At 30.2% G+C, this 22,327-nt stretch overlaps 1 protein-coding gene across 2 annotated transcripts in view; it reads right to left on the bottom strand.

The window, feature by feature from the left end:
* LOC124356777 (titin-like) overlaps positions 1-21,469 on the bottom strand; it is a 42,087-nt gene extending 20,618 nt beyond the window's left edge. For both annotated transcript variants that reach the window (XM_046807974.1, XM_046807975.1), the window contains exons 1-8: positions 21,355-21,469; positions 20,819-20,860; positions 15,873-15,978; positions 8,445-8,596; positions 8,152-8,200; positions 6,748-7,228; positions 5,715-5,829; positions 237-297 (exon numbers count right to left, since the gene is read on the bottom strand). In XM_046807974.1, coding sequence (XP_046663930.1) covers positions 237-297; positions 5,715-5,829; positions 6,748-7,228; positions 8,152-8,200; positions 8,445-8,596; positions 15,873-15,977 — 963 coding nt within the window. In that variant the 5' untranslated portion in view covers position 15,978; positions 20,819-20,860; positions 21,355-21,469. The remainder of the gene's footprint in view (positions 1-236; positions 298-5,714; positions 5,830-6,747; positions 7,229-8,151; positions 8,201-8,444; positions 8,597-15,872; positions 15,979-20,818; positions 20,861-21,354) is intronic.
* Positions 21,470-22,327: the final 858 nt, after the last annotated feature.

Here is a 22,327-nt window from a genome sequence, read left to right as displayed (position 1 = left end):
ACCGAATATCTTTTCCGGGGTCCACCAAAGTTGAGTACGGCCCTGGTTATGCCATTCTCTTTATTTTTCATTATGTGTTATTATTACTAGGCAAATGTGTTCATTTCACCAAAATATTACAATGAAAACTGTGTTGAAAATATAAAAAGTTTCTCAGTGTTTTATGTTTACATATATTATATTCCAACAGTTATAATTACATATTGAGTGAAAACATTTGCATAAAAACTACCAACCTTAAATACACTAGATTCTTTAATGAAGTCTGTTTTGGGTATAATCTTTTGAAAGTTTATGCTGAAACAAAAATGAACAATCACAGTAAAGATTACTATAGTGCATGCACACATAATAAACTTACAGAATATCATATAATTACATGATGATATCCATAACTCTCCTCTGATAAAAGAAAGCTAGGAAACTGCTGAATAAGTCACTAAAATAGTTTATTTCATTACTGAAGTATCAAACACGGGCTCCAAATAGTGCCCCTATCGTGCTTTATGCATGATGTAACATCAAGCATGAAAAATCTATCACACTGCATGAAAGCAAGAGTTATCAGTACCTTACACTACACTATAAAAATCACTAGTTCTTTTCTAATTGTGTATTATTCTCTATTTCTTTTGAAAATGAAATCACGGGCGAACATGATATGAATTTTAGAATGAGTGGAGGTGACCTGTGTAGTAGTCTGGTACTGTTCAATGTCAACTTATCTTTAAAAATGATCATTAATTAACAGCTTCGTTACCAGGAACTAAAGAACCAACAGTTTAACTTAGGCTCTGAAACACTTTGGTATTTGTTTATTTTAACACAAAGCCAACTCTCAATTCTAATGTTATCTGAGTTCCTAATCAGCCTTGGTCCTAATCCAGTATTGCTCTAGTTATTGACTAGGAACTTACAGACATATAGACAAGAAAATTTGGTAATAAAATCTCCAAAATTCCTGGTTTTCAAGACCAGTAGTGGATTTGCTAATATACCCTCTAGGTCCAGTCCAATGTGGCACAAATTAAAACTGAAAGCATATTACAATTACTGACCAGTTTAATTGCAAATGCATGTATGCTGTCTGACATGAACTTTGACGACATTGTAAGGGAAAGCGTTTTGTTGAAGAAAGGTAGAACAATTATTGAATAGTGACATATAGTTTACTTTGCTGTGCACTAATGGTTTCCTCATGGTTTGGTTATTAAAAAGTAATGTTTTTTTAAGTACTTAATGTGTACATAATGAGTTCTTTTCAACCTTAAAATTTAAAAAAGTCAAATAAATGTTTTATTTTACCCGGCGAAGTTAAGGCTACTAAGCCCTGTCTGAAACTTAATCCTAGGACCAACGGCTTAAAGATGACTTCCTAACCACCAGCAATGGCCGAGCAAGCGGGCTGTTTGCAAAGACAGGATCGCTCAGCGGTCACCCATCTAAGCAGCAGCCACGCTCAATGTTGCTTGTTTAGGATAAAATAAATACCAATAAAACTATCTTTCAGAAGAAAAAGAAATTTTAGGAATTAAAAAAAAATTTTTTAGTAGAACAACTAAAAAAAACTCATTAACTTATTTATAAAAGGGGGAGAAGAGCGCAAAGTCTTTTGAACCTTGGAAACCAAGAAAGCGAATTCCGCCACTCTTCAAGACGCAAATACAGGATAGCACTACACCACGAGTCCCAGTTCGTTACAAATAATAACTGTACTATTATTATATTTTTCAATTGCAATGATAGACTGTAATATAAAAAAATGTATATTGTCGTAATATGTATATTGCACATATTATATTGTGAAACAGTATTGGTAACTAAGTAAGATCAGTACATGGGAAAGATATTACGTAGGTGCTAATGGGAAGGTACATAGGAAAGATATTAAGTAGGTGCTAATGGGAAAGTACAAGGGAAAGATATTATGAAGGTGCTAATGGGAAGGACATGGGAAAGATATTATGTAGGTGCTAATGGGAAGGTACATGGAAAAGATATTATGTAGGTGCTAATGGGAAGGTACATGGGAAAGATATTATGTGGATGCTAATGGGAAGGTACATGGAAAGATATTATGAAGGTGCTAATGGGAAGGCGTCTAACTAATAAAGCAAGTCAATATCAGCTGGCTGTTCTATTTTTTTTACATATTGGGTATTTTTAACAAGTGTTATCTAATACAACTTCTTTAATAACAAAATAATACGAAAAAATATTTTTTACTATTTGTGTTTATGGCTAAGAAATGAATGAATGAATATGCCAAACATAAATAATCTTATAGGGTTTATGAAAAACTTTATGACTAGTAACACAAAAACTCATTATTATTATTTATTATATCCAGCTTTCTAATAAAACAAGATAAAGACAAAAAATAAATTTCCAATCAAGCTGTTCAATACTTTATTATGAACCCAGTACAGGTGTACCAATTTAAAACTAATAAATGTCAATGTATTACAATAATATTTTAATAATTTCAATCATGAATTTATACAATATATGAATTTAACAGTATGTAGCAAAGTTAAAGGCTATAACATTATGATGTGTCACTAAAAAGAAACTTTATTACTCAGCAATCATTATGTGTTAATTTCAGTTCATGCTGTAGCTGTATTAATTGTTTTAATTTAGTGATATTAGACAATAGTTTATATTGTTTAAAAAAGATGCTAAAACTAGAAAAACTACCTCTACTTTGCAATTTTAATTTTTTTAGTTTGATGTAATTGTATGTTTGATATTTAATTGGAATTAATGATTTAACAAAGTTAAATGGACCGGTGATAAAATGTGGAGCCAGACAAAATGCAAAAATTGTTACTGACTTATACAAATTTAATGTTGTTATATGCATTAACAAAGATTTACTAATCTTCACTAATACTAAGGACTATTTAACTTTTTAATCATTATTAGAAATCATTATGAAAGAACCTAGTTAAGTTAAACTAACTCATCTAAATTATCAGGCGAACACAAATTATAATTACCATGAGAGATTCAGCGCCTTTATACTTCATCAATATGTATTACATCTCTGTATTGAGTATGCCTGTTATGCTTTGGCTCCATATATAAATGTAGTCAATGCGTAGTAATTGTGGTTGTTAAAACAAACCCACAATTCACCGAAACTATGAATTATCCCATTGACAAATAAAAAAATGTTCACTCTTCTATTTAATGATTAACTGACTTTTTCAACTAAGTAATTTAGAGTTTTTTTGTTTTGAAACCAACTCCACTAACAACATGCCGTGTACATTGCCAATTCAATTAAGCATAAACATTAGAAAATTGAACACACAAAAGGGGGTTTTTAAGAAAATTAAACACTACTAAACTTCTATAGACCCCATGTGTCAGGAAAAGATAAACAGTATAAATAAATAAAGGCAGTTGCTGTCAAGTTTGTCAATACCTATATTTTATTACAACTGACAACCAATGAATTTGTTCTATGTTGTCATGAAAATGACCTCCTTTCTAATGTCTGACCTTGAAATTTATCTGGAAATCTCTTTTCACCCCCATTTTTGCTTAAATCATCTTCTGTCCCCTTTTTGTTATTTTTGCATTTACTGTTTTGTGTTTAATGCATACATAGAACAATGAATGGGATAAGTAACGATTAGTTGGCAACTAAACAAAAACTGGATATATATATATATATAATGCAATGATCACATCTTATTATGATAGCTGACGGGTATGTGACTAAGATTTTATTTCTGAACTGTTTTGTGAATTTAATTCTAATTAAATTAAGTAAATTTTAATTTAGGTTTTATCAATTAAGATATTGAGGGGAGGGAAGAGGAGAACTTTAAAGTTTAGCTTTCATTAGCTTAAATGTCTATCAATTCTCCCAAACCTAGTAATTAACGTGATGTGATCTTAATTTTTAAGTTCATTCTTAGAATTTTATAACTTTTAAAATTTAATTTTGTTACCACAAGTATCCAAAACTGATTTATTTTTATATACAAGGGCTATCCAGAAAGTAGATTTCGTTTTTATATAAACAAAAAACAAAGTACAGGAACAATATAGTATCATATACACTTGAAAGTGGCACTAAAATACTATTTTTCAACATAGTCACCATACAAATTTAGGGACTTCTTATAGCTATGAACTAGTTTTTAAAATTCCAGTGTTATAACATTCTGCCACCTAAAACTTCAACCAGGCTGACGCACTCTACATTCAGTAATCACATTGTTCGTATGAACTCACAGATTTGGTGAAAAATCTCAATTGGTTTATTGTTCTTAGTTAACAAAAACTGTATTACCGACTGCACTTCACTACTGACAGGATTTTCAATTTGGTCACACATTTAAAACTGCTATTGTAAAACAATGAGGAGCGAAAGTAACCTCTCACTAGCACGTCTGGATAGCCACTGAACTGATAAATGTCCTAACATCAAAATGGTTGTAATAGTTCTGCCCCTAGTGGCTACTGAGCAAAACATAATCTACTTTCTGGATAGCCCTTGTATATATTTACCTGTAAAACTTTAACATAAAAAGTTGTTTTCAAGTGTTTTTTTTTTTTGTTTTATTACAATGAATTATTAATTTACAAATAACAAATTTAAAAATCATGAGCCATTTCTATAATAGTCACAAATTACTTTTGATTACTATTAAATTATTAAAAGTTTCAATTCTAATTGCTATAATGATGAGGACTATTTAAAACTACAGGATGGACAGCAACTGCAAATTATATTGATTTTTAAAATATCAATTTTATCTGTATCAAACCATACCTCGCATAAGCACTTTTTAGTTCACTACAAAGCCACTTTTTACATTTTACAATTTTTTTGGATTCATCAAAAATATATAAATTAAGATTGAAAATAAGACTCCTAAAATTGTTGCTCGTGTAAAATAGGTGGTGTTGACAGTTTCTCTAGATTTAACAAGCCCATCACTGTGAAAGATAGTAGTGTTATTGGGAGTTAAAGGTGACAACTTCACATAAGTCACAGGCTCTGTGTTGTTGGCCTTATCTACTGATAAGGATGGCCTGCTGTGTTGTTGAGGAACTGATACCTGGTCCCTGTAAGGAGTACAGCATCAGCAAATAAACAGAAAAACTCAATATTTCCTTTATGGAATAATACTGTAGGATCTTTGTAAACTAAATGCATTGAAATTTTATCTATACAAGTAGTCAAGATTTAAACACACTTATATCTTGTACAGGAATATCAAGATAACACAATATTCTTCTTCTATTCTTCTTTATTATTTCAGATGTCAGTAAAGAGTATTTCTCCATTGAGTATTTTGAAACAAAGAGTATATATTTATATACTCTGCTACAAAAAAATAACACTGATATTTAGAAAGTGATATTATAATACTTTTTGATACTTCTCATCTACCCAAATGCATCACTGACTGTTATTTCTTCATTTAGTTTCTTCTATGAAAACAAATTAATTAGTTTTAATTTTTAATTATGGAAAATAATTTATCCTCATTACACACATAGTAGATGAAGTTAATGTAAGTATTATTTGTTTGCTCATCATAAACAATTTATTTGAAATTTTATAAGGATAATAAAAATTATTTACCATAAGGAGTTTAAAAATGTTTTAAAGCAAGAAATTTCATATCATACTAGTTATACATCAGCATGAATTGAAATTAAACAATCAGAACATAAAACTAACTCACCCAACAATTCCTTGATCTAAAAGTTCTGCTTCTCCAGTCAGAAGCTCTGTGATCTTTTGTTCTTCCATTTTCTCTTCAAAAATATCTCGCTCAATGTCTTCAGGGCTTAATATATCTGCAATACCCTCCACATTATACAAAATTACATTGCATTTTTTGCAAGAGATTTAAATTCAGTTCAAGGCAACCAGCTCATATTATTATCAACCTGATACCTATGACAATTTTTTAGATTTAGATTATAATGCAATAATACAATAACATCCCATAAGATTTGTTAATCGCATAAAAGCTATGTATATATTTTTTTAATCTATCTAATGTGTTCTTCAAATGAGAATCGGATTTTTCAAATAAAAATTGGACTATCTGTTTCTTTAATAAAACAATGTTTTAGTATTTTAGATATCATTACACTTTTATAGCCAAACAATGCAGTATTTAGTGCTATGGTATACAACGAATATTTAAAATACACTTTACATTAGAACTTTTTTCAAGGTGTACCTGTAATTTATAAGTTCACAAACATACCATTTATTTTTTAAAGTTATACATTAATGTTTGATAGCTCATAAACATATAGTAACATATTGTTATTATTTATTGTGAGATAAAAATCCTATTTTACTAATAAAATGTTTGAATGGATCATAAAAAATTAAACAAGCTCAATTTACTACAAACAAGTCATAAGCAAAAGAAATAAAAAGAAGGATACTATCTTTCTACAAATAAAATATGCCTTTTCGCTGTCATGAGAATAAATCTTTATTTTTATAACTTTTACAAGTATTTTATTTATACGGATTTAAGATATTTTATTTACATTACTACAACAGTTCACATGTTAGTTGATTAAGTTTAAAGAGCGTCATATTAACCAACAGAGAATTTTCTCCAATACAATCATACAACTATTCTCTACACATAATACAGCACAAGTAATATTAGACCTAACATGTAGCAACTCTGATATTTTTAACTGGAGATCAAGTACAATATGAACATAGGAGTGAGTAGCTTCACTCACCTTCCATTTTGTGTTCAGAACCTCCATGAATGATGAAGGACTCATTAATCGTCTGTGCAGTCTCTCCTCCTGATTGGTTGGAGGCTGACAGAACAGTGGAGTACTGGGTAATCACCTCCTTAGAGTAGGTGAAGGCTTCTCCTGGACCAGACATGCCTCTGGCTCCGACACCATTCTCCCGCACCTGTGACGCTCGCTTCGAAGAGCCTCTCCGATCTCTGGAGGCGGATCGAGACCTGGACCGACAGCGACTGGAGGACCGTGAGGGTGGAGGAGTGACGGGCAACTCCTCAATAGCCGCTATCCGACCTTTAGGGTTGATCTTGACATTGAAAGCTGCTACCGTCTCCTCTGTTTCTTCCTCCTCGTCTGACTCAGGGGGAGGTGTAGGCTCTTTGACGATTGGTGGGGGCGGCTCATATGGCGGGAGAGGAACAGGCTTTGGTCGTTCTGTGGGTGGTGGGGGAGCGATACCCATCAGCTGAAAAAATAGGAATTTTTCAAATATAGCAACAGGCAGATTATGAAAACTAATTACATTAACTTAAAACACACTAACTTCAGGTGTTAAAAAATAAAATTGTGGGCTGACAATAATTTTATAATTACGGAATATTGAGGACTAAAATGCATATAAATAAATAAATGAAAATTTAACATATTTATTTCACTAAATCTATTACATTTTAATAATAATCCAACACCAAAGAAGAAAAGCATAACAGATCTACTAATGTCAAGTTCAGCTCCTATTTTACATTCCGCTTAGTACAGCGTTTGTAATGTGACGCTGTCACAGACTTGACTCATGGAATCAGTCAACGTCTGTCTGAAGAGGTCCAAAACAGTTAGAGAAAAAGAAGCTCAAAACAAACTCTTTCCATCATTTTGACTTCAGAGACACCTAGGCTTCAAAAACATGTAATCTAGATGAAGAGGTGCTATCATTGTCTCATCAGGTGCACAATAGAGTGTACTTGAAATGATGCAAAGAGTTCGTTTTGAGCTTCTTGTCACCGACTTTTTGTATCTCTTCAGACAGAAATTGGCTTCAGATTCCAGGAGTCAAATCTGTGACAGCGTCAGATTTCAGACACTGCACTAAGCGAAAGGTGAAATGGAACTAAACTCAACATTCGTTCTAAATCAACATTTCCCACTATAGCTATGTTATGACAACTATCTTTAAAAAATACTCTGATGGTTAAACACAGCCAGTTTCCATATTAACTGTAAAAAGATTGTATCTGAAAGAGATAGAAACATAATGATATGTACATTATACTGTAAAATAAATGTCACTTTTTTACGGTTTCTTTGTTTTTTATTAAATTGCTTGACTTAAATTTGAACCTGTTCTCAGATAAAGTATGAAACAATTAATACAGTACATAGGCTACTCACCGGGTCAACGTAGTCAGGCAAGGGGGTGCCTCGGCCACCATGAGGGCCTCTATATAAAATAAATATATATAAGTAAATCATCTTTTATCATCTCTAATTTTAATAAGAAGTTTAATAAGAAAAACTGTTGTAAAATTAAAAAATCATAAGTATATTATTTAAAAGACAATAATTAACACAACATAAATGTTAGAAGATGGATTTCACTTTGAATACGCTTTGAGCTTGTTTTACACTTGTAGGAATAAATTACTTTAATTTGTCCAGTAAAAATGAATATAGTGGCAAATTACCTTTTTATATTCAGAATGAGGGTGTCCCCAGTGTGTACGATGGCATTCTGAGCATCTTTGTGCGAGAATGTGTTGATATACTTGTGATTGATGGCATATACCATGTCACCCACCCTCAAGCCAGCCCTCTCTGCGTGGCCCCTGCCCAGAACCTGTCATCATTAGACATGTACATACATGTACAAACACGACTAAGCAATTACAATATACCCTTCAAGTAATTAATTTTCCATTCATATTTCTAACACTTTATTTACATCACATTGTTGCCATATTTAATTTGATATTTTTATACATAAAGCCCTAGATTGTAAGCAGGTTTACAGTAATACTCCAACCCTACAATACAGACTAATAGTCCAGAATGCTGGAGCCAATTCAAATTGGACAAGAACACAATCTATTTTTTCGTGAAGTCTGTGGAAAGATTTCCTTTAAGAAAGGAACAAACCACCAGCAAAATGAAAGGATAGCAAAATGTTTAAAATTTATAAATAAAAAATAGCAAATTATTTTTTGTTACAAGTTATATATTTATTTAGCTTGACACACTTCAAACCTATCTAGCATGTAATTCAATCATCAAAAACCTGAATAACAAGACTTAAGATTGTGATTTTCAGTCTCTTTTTATATTAGGCACTGAAATGACTATTATTCACTTTTTAAAGTAAAATAGTTATTTAGAAGTTAAACTGTGGAAAAATTACCATTTTGTATTTCTAACCCATTTGATAACCTCCAATATTGACCTCCACCAAAAACTAGCGTGGCTAACAATTAATTCTTTCCTTCCTTGGCGTAGGAAAAATCATTCTTGATTTTCATAGAAGACTTGGTTTTATTCTAAGATAATACAAGTTGGCTTTTGCTTCCCAGACAGCTACTGATGCGTTATTGTTGTTCCATTATAAAGAACTGCTACTCTATTTATTCATTATTTGCTGAATTTTTGTGCTTTTTGTAAGTGCAGTTAGCTCTAAAAATTAAACGTTCTGTAAATAATACAATCCTTTAAATATTAGAAAATGTAACATACGTAAACCACTTAAAATGTCTCAGGTAAGCCTGAAACACCAATTCCAACCAATTAAAAAGTAATTAGTTTGTGAAACAATGATACAGTTATAAATTATAACGTTTTGTTGAATGTTAATTATGTTAATGTTATATTCATATTTATAGACCAAAAATGTATTTACCTAACATAACAATCTTAAGTTAGTTTCTGTGTTCTATGAAATAATGGGAATAGAATAATTTTACTTTGCAGAGTGATAGTAATGCAGTTAAGGAAGAGGAAAATAACCAGATGATTGGCTCAGTGATAGTTCTGATTCAAGTAAAGAAATAGTGAGTGTGAAATATGATGTGAAACAGAGTTTTATGCATTTGTGAAATGGATAGATAACAAAGACGGATTATTTTATGTAACTCTGACAGTGTTTATGATATCGAAATAAAATTTATTTTTGGATGGTTAAAAATATGAAACTAAAGATATTTGATATAAGAGATGCACGTTATTTAAAAATTAACACAAAATTAAAAATAATATGACATTTAAGATGTCATTAAAATGATTAATATAATAAAACAAAAGAAATAAAATAATTAAAAAACTAATTTTTATTTTATGATTGGTATAAAACTAACTAAAAATTATTAGAATAAAAAACTGTTTTAACTAAAAATTAATGTGCATTATGTATTTAACACAGATTACCAAAATTAGTATCAACAATTTTAAGATTTATATGATTTTGTTATTACAAATCTAGTTTAGGAAGATAAATCAAAACTTCCATGTTCAAAATCTAAAAAGCACGGCTACAGCAATAGAAAAAATTTCAAGTGAAAATTTTCAAATTAATTGGATTTACTGTGCAGTTGAAAGGCTGTACAACCTAGTAGGCCAATGGGTTATAAAGGATTATCATGATACAATTAATTTTATATCATAAGTTGTGTTATAAATAATCTATTTTTTATATTGCTTTCTTTAGTTGTTATATTATTTTCAATAAATTAATATGATAAATTGTATTGAGGGTAAGTGAAAGAGAGGACTTTATAGTCCTAACTTCGCCTTCAACAAAATCCATGTTTCATTCATTCATTCATTCATATTTACAAATTACAAAAAATTGTTTACGTTTTTTAATCATTAATATTTATTATACACTTAATGATTCATTTAGATTTTGCTAAAGTTGGTTTCATCTTCATCAGATATTCCACATATTTAGAAATTATTCTCGAATGCTTGTGATTTGTTCACTGTTCCGTCTGTATATATCAGATATTCCACATATTTAGAAATTATTCTCGAATGCTTGTGATTTGTTCACTGTTCCGTCTGTATATATCAGATATTCCACATATTTAGAAATTATTCTCGAATGCTTGTGATTTGTTCACTGTTCCGTCTGTATATATCAGATATTCCACATATTTAGAAATTATTCTCGAATGCTTGTGATTTGTTCACTGTTCCGTCTGTATATATCAGATATTCCAAATATTTAGAAATTATTCTCGAATGCTTGTGATTTGTTCACTGTTCCGTCTGTATATTCTGCAATCAATGTGATTTATCCGCTGGACAGTTGACAGGGTAATGGATGGACCTGTCTCAGCACGGATGTGCCAAAGAACACGACCGTTGGTACAATCAAGGCTTGGTCACATACCTGAGCTGCCGCCAATCCGTGTCAATTCCAACAGTGGATCCTAGGCTTATCTATTTCTGCACAAGGGAACCACTTTTTTCCGCATCCTACAACTAATCACTTAATCGCTGTGAAACCTAAATATAGGACTTACAGTCCCAAAATAAATACTTGAGCTTAATTACTAAGAGCTTTCTTTTAATCTGAAAAAACTGAAGTATTATAACAAGTTTTTGTAAGGGAAATGCAAATAAATTTAAATAAAAACTAAAAAAAAAACAGATTAATGTATTAAAAAAATAATTTTATATTTTGCAAATATCTCTACATGACAATATTTTGTCCTACAAATATGATACACTAATTTACCTACTGTATGGAAAGTAGTATCAAACATTTTATGTAGAAGAATACACACTTGAATTCCAGGATAACCTTTATCTGGCAGCTCTTTGATCAATAATGGAACATAGTTAGCCATTTTACAGGTTTTTGTAAAATCTTATACATGCCATTATTTGGTTATCTAAATACGGTTGATGCTGGACTGCAACTGTACAATGCAAAGCTAGTATTATTACATATATTTGGTGTGAAGCAGATATTTCGGAAATAAAACATTTTTACAATTGAATTTCTTTAATCAAAAAGAATATGCATTACAAATTATTTAACAAAACATATTGCTTGGGTCTAGTTTTTAATAAATTATTTAAATTTTTGCATCTTTAGAAAATTATTGCATGTCAGCAATCTATTTGCAATGATTTAACTACTAAGTCATTAACAATTTAGAAAAAAATCCAAAATTATACTTAACAAATAATGTTTTACTAATATACAAAACAATTGACAATATATATTTGTTGATTAGTACAGCAATTGCTTCTTTCTTATTTTGTAAAACTAGTACAAATCATACAAGATTTGTGGTGTAACAAGTAAAATACATAAAAATGCTTTCAGAGACGTTTTATAAATATTTACGTTACACATATTTCATGAATTTTAAAAGTTCAGGAAGCTGTAAAGAAGATTTCTATTTGAAAAGTAGTAAGAGTAATAACTAACAATTGTAAAAAAAAAACACTCCAAGAAATAAAAATATATTGAATAATTCATTTGTAATAGTTTTCAAACAGGAATTTGATCCATAAAACAGCTGATGCCTCTCAACTGACAATAATGTTTGTTACTCACGGCTTGTGCAATCATATCTTTAAAGTGGTCTTGCTCGCTTATGCATTGACGGATTTCATTGAAAAAAGTACTATTGGAATTCTAATAAGAATTGAAAAATAGTTAGCATCTTGACAATTTTTTATAACTATACTGGGTATTTTATTTTCTTACTTTAAAAATGTTCAGTAGGCGCCATTTTGTTAATATTAAAGCAAATCAAATAGTTTTTTTAGTTTTCCTTTCATTTATCATAAAATATATTCAGATTTTTGTGTCTATAGCTTTACTAGTTCTAGAGATAATATTTTTTATAAAAAATATTAAATGACTGCTAGTGGCTAAAAGACAGTCTCGTATTAACCTGTGTTAACAAGACATTTTTTGTTTGAAATCATGATACTATCAAACACAAAAGTTTGTGACACCCTTTTCTGAACATCCTGTATATTTTGGATTTGTTGGATGAAGGAAAGCATGAGTATCGGTCCTGAAGCAGTAGCAAATTGATAACTGTTCAGTTACTAATCCAACACTCCAATCTAGTGAATCAAGCATGCATCTATCAAAAAGTTTTGCATTATTCTTGAAATTGTTGGTTTGAATGTAATCAATAAAATTGTAGCTTGATATCATATCTATGTACAATAGGGAGTTCTTGTAAGAATGAGCCTATGCTTGTCACCAAATTAGTCTTCTTCCCTAAGGAGAGGGGCATGGAATGTTGTGAGGATTTTCTGCTGTACTGTGTGGAAGGAAGCACTACCCAGATGGTCCTAACATATGGCAATTAATTGTGCATCCTTTTAAAAACTGTCAGTTGGTTTTTATCTTTCAATGACTGAGAAACCCCCTTTCTTGTATAACTACTGTGAACAGTATTTTGCAATCAAATTTACTTAGTTCTGGAAGCAGTCTCTTTGTGTGATTCTCATATTCATCAGTTACTTTTTATTGGTTTGGATGTTTTAATGTAAAAACAATGTGTTTTGATTATTACATTTGAAAATTACTCAGTTCTAGTAAACCTTATATACTTTACTTATTTGCTAAATAAATCACATCACATTAATGCTCATTATAAGTAAAAGCTTGGTAAAACAGTCAGTTACTCATTAACCAAGTTTTCAAATTGAAAAAAAAAACTTAGATTATATCTATAAACGTATAAAAATAAGTAATTCTTCTGTTAGTTATCAACTGATCGATATTGATAAGGATGCAGTGTGGTGATAACACTCAGCTGTTACTGTGAAAACAATTGTCAACAAAATGATATTTACCATGTGTTACTTTTTTATGTGCCTGGTCTGGTCACTTCTTTTATGGTAAGATATGTGAGTAATAATACAAATTTTCACTCAAGATATGATTTTTAGAAAATATTCCCATAGAATCTCACTAATATACTAAAACAAAATAAATTTTAGTAGACTATCTGTTTGTATTGTGATCTAGTTTTATTGTAGTTACCAACACAAGTGTCAAGCATGAGAAGTAACTTCTCTCAAAGGTCTATGACGCCAGATTGACACAACACGTATTGTCATCTTGGCTATTTCAACAACATATTGCCTGCAGGCTCCCCCTCCAATTGACTTCTCTTGTGCCATCGGATGTAGATAGTCAGTATCAATTTTAGTGGAAGTTATAAATACTAGCTCATAAGAGAGTAAAACATTAAGAAGTAAATACAGAAAGTAACCTAAAGTTCCTGAAGTAACGCTGTACTGAGCGGACTTTCTAAGGTATACACATTTTCTTTTGGTAGGCAAGTGTCAAGCAACTCCTTTTCAATTCAGTGTAGTAATTGACGTGACTAATCACAATGTGATACCAGTTTTTCTTCTTCTTGTAAATGTTGTTTTGATTTACAAAAACCCCTTTCACTTCTGTTTTTCACCTCTTTGACTTAACCAGAAGTTTTCATGTTCCTCTTTATTTGTGGAAGTAAAAAGAAAGAGGTGCAGAGGAAGGTCAATAGATGTGTAAGGGAGTTAACATTGTTTTATAATATTAGTCAGCACTATGACATGCATTATGATTTGCATTGTCATTGTAGAGAATTTTGAGACATACATTTTACTGTAAAATTCCTTACTCATCATGTAATGCATAATGTTTAAACCTTTCAAAATATTTGCTGGTCCTAGTTCAAAGTTGACCAGAAACTTGTTAATTTGAATGGTCTATTTTAAATTTTCAAGCTCAAGTGTACAAATCGGTACACTTCATCAGGTCAATATTTTCATCACTTAGGTACGTTGATGAAAATCCACTGTGAGCTTTGTTGTCAATTATTTCAATTTAAATTTCTTTAAAATTAAAAAAATAAATTTAAATTTGTATTACAGCTCTTTATTTGCAAGCTGCTTTTGTTCAGTTTTAAATGTAAAAGTCAATAATGTCCTATTTTTCACTGAGCGAAGTTAAGGGCTAAGGAGTCACTTAACCTCTGGACCAAAGGTTTAAAGGTGACTTCCAAACCATCACCAATGGACGGGCAGGCGGACTGCTTGCAAAGACATGATCGCTCAGTGGTCACCAATCCAAGCAGCAGCCACGTCGCTTGACTCAGTCACCTTGTGATAACTGCTGTACCCGTTACACTTTGCCATATTAGCAATGTTCTTCCCAAGAAAGAAGCAACATTCCTCCATAGTGCTCTGTTTAGCCTATTAAGATAGGGATTTCTGGTCCCCACCAACTGCCTACGTGTTGCATTTGTCTGCTACCACTGTTCAGGCAGTCATTGCCATTGTCCATTTATACCAGCCTACTTTATAAAAACCATAGTGCAGAGATACAAACCTATCAGAAATAATAGAAACACAAATCATACATTATTGAAATGATGTGACATAACAACGTACTTCTCATGATTAGGGTTTGTACTTCTCTTGATTAGGGTTAGGCCTACAGTACAAAACCCTAATATGTCCCATGTGGCACACTGTATTGCACTTACTGTTCAGAAAATAAATTTAAAGTGGGTTTCAAAACAGAATAATATTGTGTATTTCAACAAATAAAACATAGCTAAATATTGTGGGTAATATCCAACAGTATTTTATCATGTTCTTGAATTTTGGAACATTTAGCTAATTAAACTATTAGGTCTACATGAACACATACGATTATTTATCTATGCTATGACAAAAAGCAAGGAAAAAGTAAAACTGGTTTCACAAAAATGTGTGCTTTAGCCAAGTTTTACCAATTCATCCATCCAATCAGTTGCCTTCTCAACCAAGCCATCGACTGCACTGAATAAGAACAAGTAGTACAATACTTAGAAAGTATAAGAAAGTATACTATGCAAGATTAGCATAACACATAGAGGAATACTGTACCTGAAAAATTTGCTTAATTTACAATAAAACTAAACCAAAAATTAAATTAAAAACAAAATCATTTTTTTGATTTACAAAACATTCATTTTTCAACAATCAGCTGTTAGTTAACATGTTTGTTAGTGTTACAGCTTTGTGATGGTAATAAATTCTATCAAATTAATATAGTTTAAAAATATAAAAATAACTGATTAATTATTTATGAAAATATTGTAGATACTAACTTTAACAACATAGAAGGGAGTTCCAAGATCTGAGCCTCCTGTAAGTCTGAACCCCCAGGCGATGTTGGGATCATCTCGCTTCATCACTATTTCTGCAGCAGTCATTCTGCACAAACACAAAAAATGTTAGATACTAACTTTAACAACGTAGAAGGGAGTTCCAAGACTATAGTTCACGACTATAGTTACGCTGTAATGTTTGCTGATGACACAGTTTTGCTGTTTTGTAATAGCACCACAGAGCAACTAAAAATCAAAAGTTTTATATCTGTTAACTTAGCACAAGAACACTGTCATAAAAATGACTTGGTTTTCAACTAAACAACATAGACCAAACAACTTATACTGGAAATAAAGAACCCCCAGACGAGCTATCATCTCACTGCCAAAACTTACAGCAAGTCTATACAACAAAACATCTGGGTGTAGTTATAGATGAATCCTTGTCATGGACTACCCACATGGAGTTTTTATGTAGCAACTGGGTTCAGATTTGTATACAATTCGAAGAACTAGAATAATTTCCACTGTAGAGATAGTTAAAGCCGCATACTATGCACTTTTTAAAAGTCGTGTAAGATATGGAATTTTGGTTTAGGGAGGCACATTATGAGGGAATCTCCAGAGAGTTTTAGTCCTACAAAAGCGTGCTGTAAAGATACTAGCTGGGCTGAAGCCAAGAGAGTCATGCAAGGATGCATTCAGGGAATGGGGAATACTCACAGTACCCTCCATCTATATGATTGAAGTAATCATGTATGCTGTACAAGATAATCTACCGAGATTTAACCACATCCATCAACATAATAAAAAACATTCCCAACAGTTTACCCTACCTGCACATCATCTAGAACTCTTCCAGAGAAAGCCGTCCTGTGCTGGAGCAAAGTTTTTTCCAATGCCCTACCAACAAGTCTCAAGAATAGTCTACCAACAACTCTAAAGAAGAAACTGAAAGACTGGTTCATTGACAAATTTTTTTACTCCATTGATGAATTTTTGTACAGAAATTATGAAACTCTATAAATATTTAACATTGTATTGTTTTAACTTAATATGACACACTTTCTAAACTTGATGTTTATGAAATAAAGAGATTTTGGTTCTGAATAAGCAATTTTTACTCCTATCTGTTTATAAGGTGGATTAAACCATTTCAATTTAATTTCGTTATAATGTAGCAAATTTTTAGAATGTTGAAATTGGTTTGAGTTTCTAGGCTGAGTAAATGCCAAAGTAGCCATACCATTATATCTATGAAAATTTACAATAAATTAAAGGTACTTATGGATAAATATCCAATCCTGCAATTTAAAAACAAGTTTTATAACTGGCTATTAGAACATCCCCTTTATAAACTAGATGACTTTTTTGTCATTGATCCAATAGACTTTTAGAACTTTGCACGAGGCCTGTTACAAATCACCATTTTTGTTAATCATGTTTTGCTGGTCTTTGCTTGAAGGATGTATACTTAGCTGATGCGGAGAGAGGCTGTTGTTGACGGAGTATTTGATGGGTACTGTTTGGTATTTATATTGGATAGTATCAGTTAAATGGAGGGTTATTATGTTAAAATCATTATGTTGATTTATGCAGGGAATTTTATGATTTGGATTTTCACAAGGTGTAATCTTACATTGTATTAGTTATGTAAATATTTTTAGGTTGTAGGTAACATATAATATTTGTAATTTGTAATCCTTTTTAATATTGTGTTTGATTGATTATAAAATACTGATTGACCATGTTTGAATATGTGATGGACTCATGACTAAGCTTACTTAGCAGCTAAATGACATTGTCAATGATCTTTTGTGATTCTTATGGCAAATAAATATTATTATTATTATTATTTGAGTAAGTCTTCTTGAAAACAAGGAAGTTTAGAAGTGAGAAACGTTTTCAAGAAGGACATTGAAATGTTGAAGATGACAAGTGTCCTGAATATAATACGTAGCATATTAAAAAAAAAGAAATCATGACAATGTCAAAACTTAAAGACATTGTTATGAACAATCGCTGAATCATAATCAGAGAAGTTACTGATAATGTTGACATATCATTTGGCTTATGTCATGACATTTTTTTATGTGCCATACAAAGTGAAACATGGTTTTACACATATGACATGGAAAACTAGTCTCAATTGTTCCAGTAGAGAAGTTCATTACATCACCATCAATAAGGATCATTATTTACAAGTTCAGACCTTATTCTGTGAAGCAATCTGAAAAATGTTTGGGATCTGAGATGAAAAGTTTATGGTTTTTGCACCATGATAATGCAACTAATTAATTCACTGTTTGTTCCAGAATTCTTTACCAAAAACACTGTAACAATGCCAAAGCCTCCATAATTACAAACATGGTTCTATATGACTTCTTCTGTTCTCAAAAATAGAGAGAATGATGAAGGGATATCTCTTTCCACCCTGATAACATAAATAAAGAATTGTTGAAGAAGCTTGAAGTTACAATGAAAAATGTGTTAAAGAAGTAGTTTGAAAGTTGGAAGAACAGTTGGCATAACTAAATAAAGTACTTATGTAATAAATTTTCACTAATTAAAGAATTGCGGATTTGTTTCAATATTTTAAGTTTAACTTCAGTTCTGAGCTTTTATTGAATTCAAAAGCTCAAACTGAAGATACGTATAAGCTAAATATATTTACTAACAGTAAAATAATTATTTACATATATCGATTAAAAAGTACTCAAATTAACTGCCAAGGTTTCCAAATAAACACTCCTTAAGGTCCTCTCATACTATAAAAACATCTCCTGGCCAAGTATAGGAATACAGCTTGATATTAAATTCACTATTAATTCCTACACAATTTCAGACTTCACAGTTTCTGTTAAAAGTTCTGATTTTATTAAACTTCACCACAAAAATGCGGGCAATGCTGTAAAACTGAAAATTATCCAACATTAAAATTTAAATAAATCAAATAAATAGATTTGTTCAGATCATCATTTTTGCCTTAATGTGTAGTGTATTTGTTTCTCAACAAAAAACCCAATCATTAATCAATGTTAGGTTATCAGTAGAAGCTGTAGTTTTTAGAAAATTGGGCAAATGTCCAATAGCTTACCTAACACCCAAGTTCAAAAACATTTTCCTAGCAACTGTTTGCCTTTTTTCATAACTTGACTACGTTATTAACTTTGCAGCCTTATAAAGTATAGTATAATATTTTTTTAAATCACATTGCATTATAATATGACATTTTTATTATATATTATAATGATAACTTTTGAATACAACGAATATCGACACAGATTTTATGTTTCACAAAAGGATCTTTGACTTTTAATGTTCTAATGTTAAATGTTTTAATGTTGATGGTTTGTAAATGTCTTTTTAAATTTAAATACGGTTTGTAAAGATGATTTAAATTTGAATAAGTAATACCGTGGATATACAGGATAGTGTTAAACATAAAAAACATACTTATCAATGCTACATTATAAGTTCATTTGCATGTTTAAATCATGTTAAGATAACACTAGTGATGTGAAAAATTTTGATTCATTCAAATGTTGGAAAAAATCAATTCAATCATTTTTGTATGGGGTGAAGTTTTGATTCAATTGTTGTGAATGAGTGAAACCTGGATCTGGCTATTCTGGAAACTATCTTAGTTACCCAATAGCCCAGAACTTCAAACACTACAACTTTTTTATTGGTCTTAGAATAATTAAAAAGTTTTCATTTTAAAGGTATAATTAATATGCTTTATAGTACTTTAATGGTTATTCAGAAAAAATTACAAACTTTGATGTATATCATTGTGTAAATATTCAAAAAGTATATACTCAGGAAAAAACTAAGAATTGGTTGGATGCTTTTATTAATCATATGCTTAAAATGAATAATTTCCCACAATTTTACAATTAAAAGTAAGGGTGTAAAAGTGTAACACTGATCTTATGGGGTTAGACTCAAGGTCATTTCACTACAACCACATTTTAGAGCCGGCTGTAAATACTAGCAGCCATCTTGACTTTAACCTCATAATAACAATGTTAAACCTCATTCCCTTTTACGATCTTATTATTAGTCATAGAATTATGGGGGATATCTCAATATAATTCATATGCTCTTAATGCTTTTTTTAGATTTTTAAAGGTTATTCTGAAAAAATCCTAAGGGTGTTTATATTTAATTGTTTAAATATTCAAAAAGTACATACTTTATAGGAAAATCTTAAATGCTTTAGGAAGTGTAGTACTTATATCCTACGATAAAAGGTAATGACGTAAAAGAATCCAAGTGAATTTTCATATTTAGAAAAAAATGCCTTAACCATATTAAATTGCTTTAATTTATAATATTTCATTGTCTTGAAAGATATTGCATACATTTTTGGACCTCTTAAGTATAACTTTCATTTTGTTAAACCTTAGTGGAATTTTATACTTAGAAAGAGGATACATTTATTATGAAACCTATGAGTATATTTTGTAAAATGTTAATATTTTCAAATTTATTAAGACTTATTTTAATTTTTCCCGTAATTTTTCTTGTAACCAATTTTATACACTTTTTTGTATTAAGTAAGAAAAAAAATCATTAGTCACATTTTACTCTTTGAGTGTGTAAAACCCAATGCCGTTGTTGGTTAATTATGACTACTACACTCCCAGCTGATTTACATGACAATAAAAATTTGTTTGTTTTCGTTGATGTTACAGATTCTCACAAGAAACAATGTTACTCTCAATAAAACAGTAAATTCAATATTGTCTAACTGTTGTAAGATCAATTTAAAATCTTTGACAAATATCTAAGTAAAGATGCTGCTTTCTTTCTAATCATAATACAATTTGTTATTGACACAACAATTTTTGCAACAAATTAAATTTTAAATTATATAACTTATCATTTACTTTAAGATTTATAATCTGTTGTATTTCCAAAATAAAATTGTATAAACTTACCTGTCTTATTTAATAGTTTCTTCCAACAATAAAACCAGATTCCTGAAAAAAATTTAAACTTTTTAAAAATATTAAAACCCGTTAATTTATGTGAACAAAGTAATATATTTATCTCACATTTAACCCTAAATCATTGTTCATTGACTGCATGAAAATATTGACTAAAACTGTTATCTTTTCAACTGATTTTAAATTTAGGTTTTAATTTTAAAATTACTTTAACATTAAATATTACTTTTTTTAACAGTAAAATCAAAAATCACAATGTATAAAATTAAAATTATAACACTTTAATCATAAATTTTATACCAACACAAATCACATAACTATTTGAATAGACAATTAATTGTTCTGGATGATATGTTAAATTTTTAAAATTGTTTGTTGTAATAAACAAAATATTTAAAAATAAAGATTGGCCAAATAAAAATTGTATAGGATATATATATTTGTTGTAAATCTATGCAAGTTGAATTAAATTTATTTAAATTATTTACAGTACCCAAATAAAAGATTCAACCGAAACAAAAGCGTACCTTAAAAGAGGAGGCGGGAGTGTGACATGCTCCTGTGACTCTCCGATCAGAATTAGAGCATTTGATACCTGAGCAATTACAGCTACAGCCCTTTCTGCTGACATCGGCCCCACATCAGCACTATAATCCTCTGAGTGAAAACATCCAACTCTCTTTGGTTATACTTTTTCAACAAAATAAAATTACACTAAATCTTACATTTGCAGATTATCTATGTGCATACAGTAAAGAAATAGTCTATTTAAATTACAACACATTACTTTGAATATACAGTTTATTATTAATGCATTATAAAGTAATTATAAATCCAGTAATAATTATCTAGAATTAATCCAAAGATATAATCAAAAAGGACATAAAGCCTAGTTTCGTACAAAGGTTTTATATTCCTTCTAATCATAATTTCTTCATAGTAAATGTTCGTTTCACTTACAATAAATTAAACATAGTATTAAAATTTAGTATCATTTAAATAACTTAATAATTGTTCACAGTATACGCACAGATAAACTCGAAAGTGCTATAATAATATCAGACATACTTGTTGTGACAGTAATTAATGCAGCAGCCTGACAGCATGATGAAACCCTGAACATGTTTAATCAGCTTAAGATTCTAAATTGATTAAATTCCTACACATATATTAGGAGTGTAACACCAACTATTAAAAGTGTAATTTCCATTTGTAATTAAAGAGTTACATTTATTGGCTGATTTTTTCTGAATAAACTATTGAATATGATTCTTTTTTGGAATATAACCAGAATTGTATGGGACAACTGAATTCATTGTACATGATGCAACTTAGGTTATATTCTAATAGTCTCAAGAATTGAATAGATTTCAAGTTATACCCAATTAGAGACATCAAAGCTACGAGGAGTGTTTCAGCCCTTACAGTTCTATTATTTTAAAATTTGTATAAATTATAGAGTAGCATCTGAAATTTATGAAAAAACCCAGAGGGAGAAAG

Source organism: Homalodisca vitripennis, chromosome 3 (assembly GCF_021130785.1).
Source record: "Homalodisca vitripennis isolate AUS2020 chromosome 3, UT_GWSS_2.1, whole genome shotgun sequence".
Classification (NCBI taxonomy): domain Eukaryota; kingdom Metazoa; phylum Arthropoda; class Insecta; order Hemiptera; family Cicadellidae; genus Homalodisca; species Homalodisca vitripennis.
Note: the sequence above shows the minus strand (reverse complement) of the source record. Positions and strands in the feature narration are given on the sequence as shown.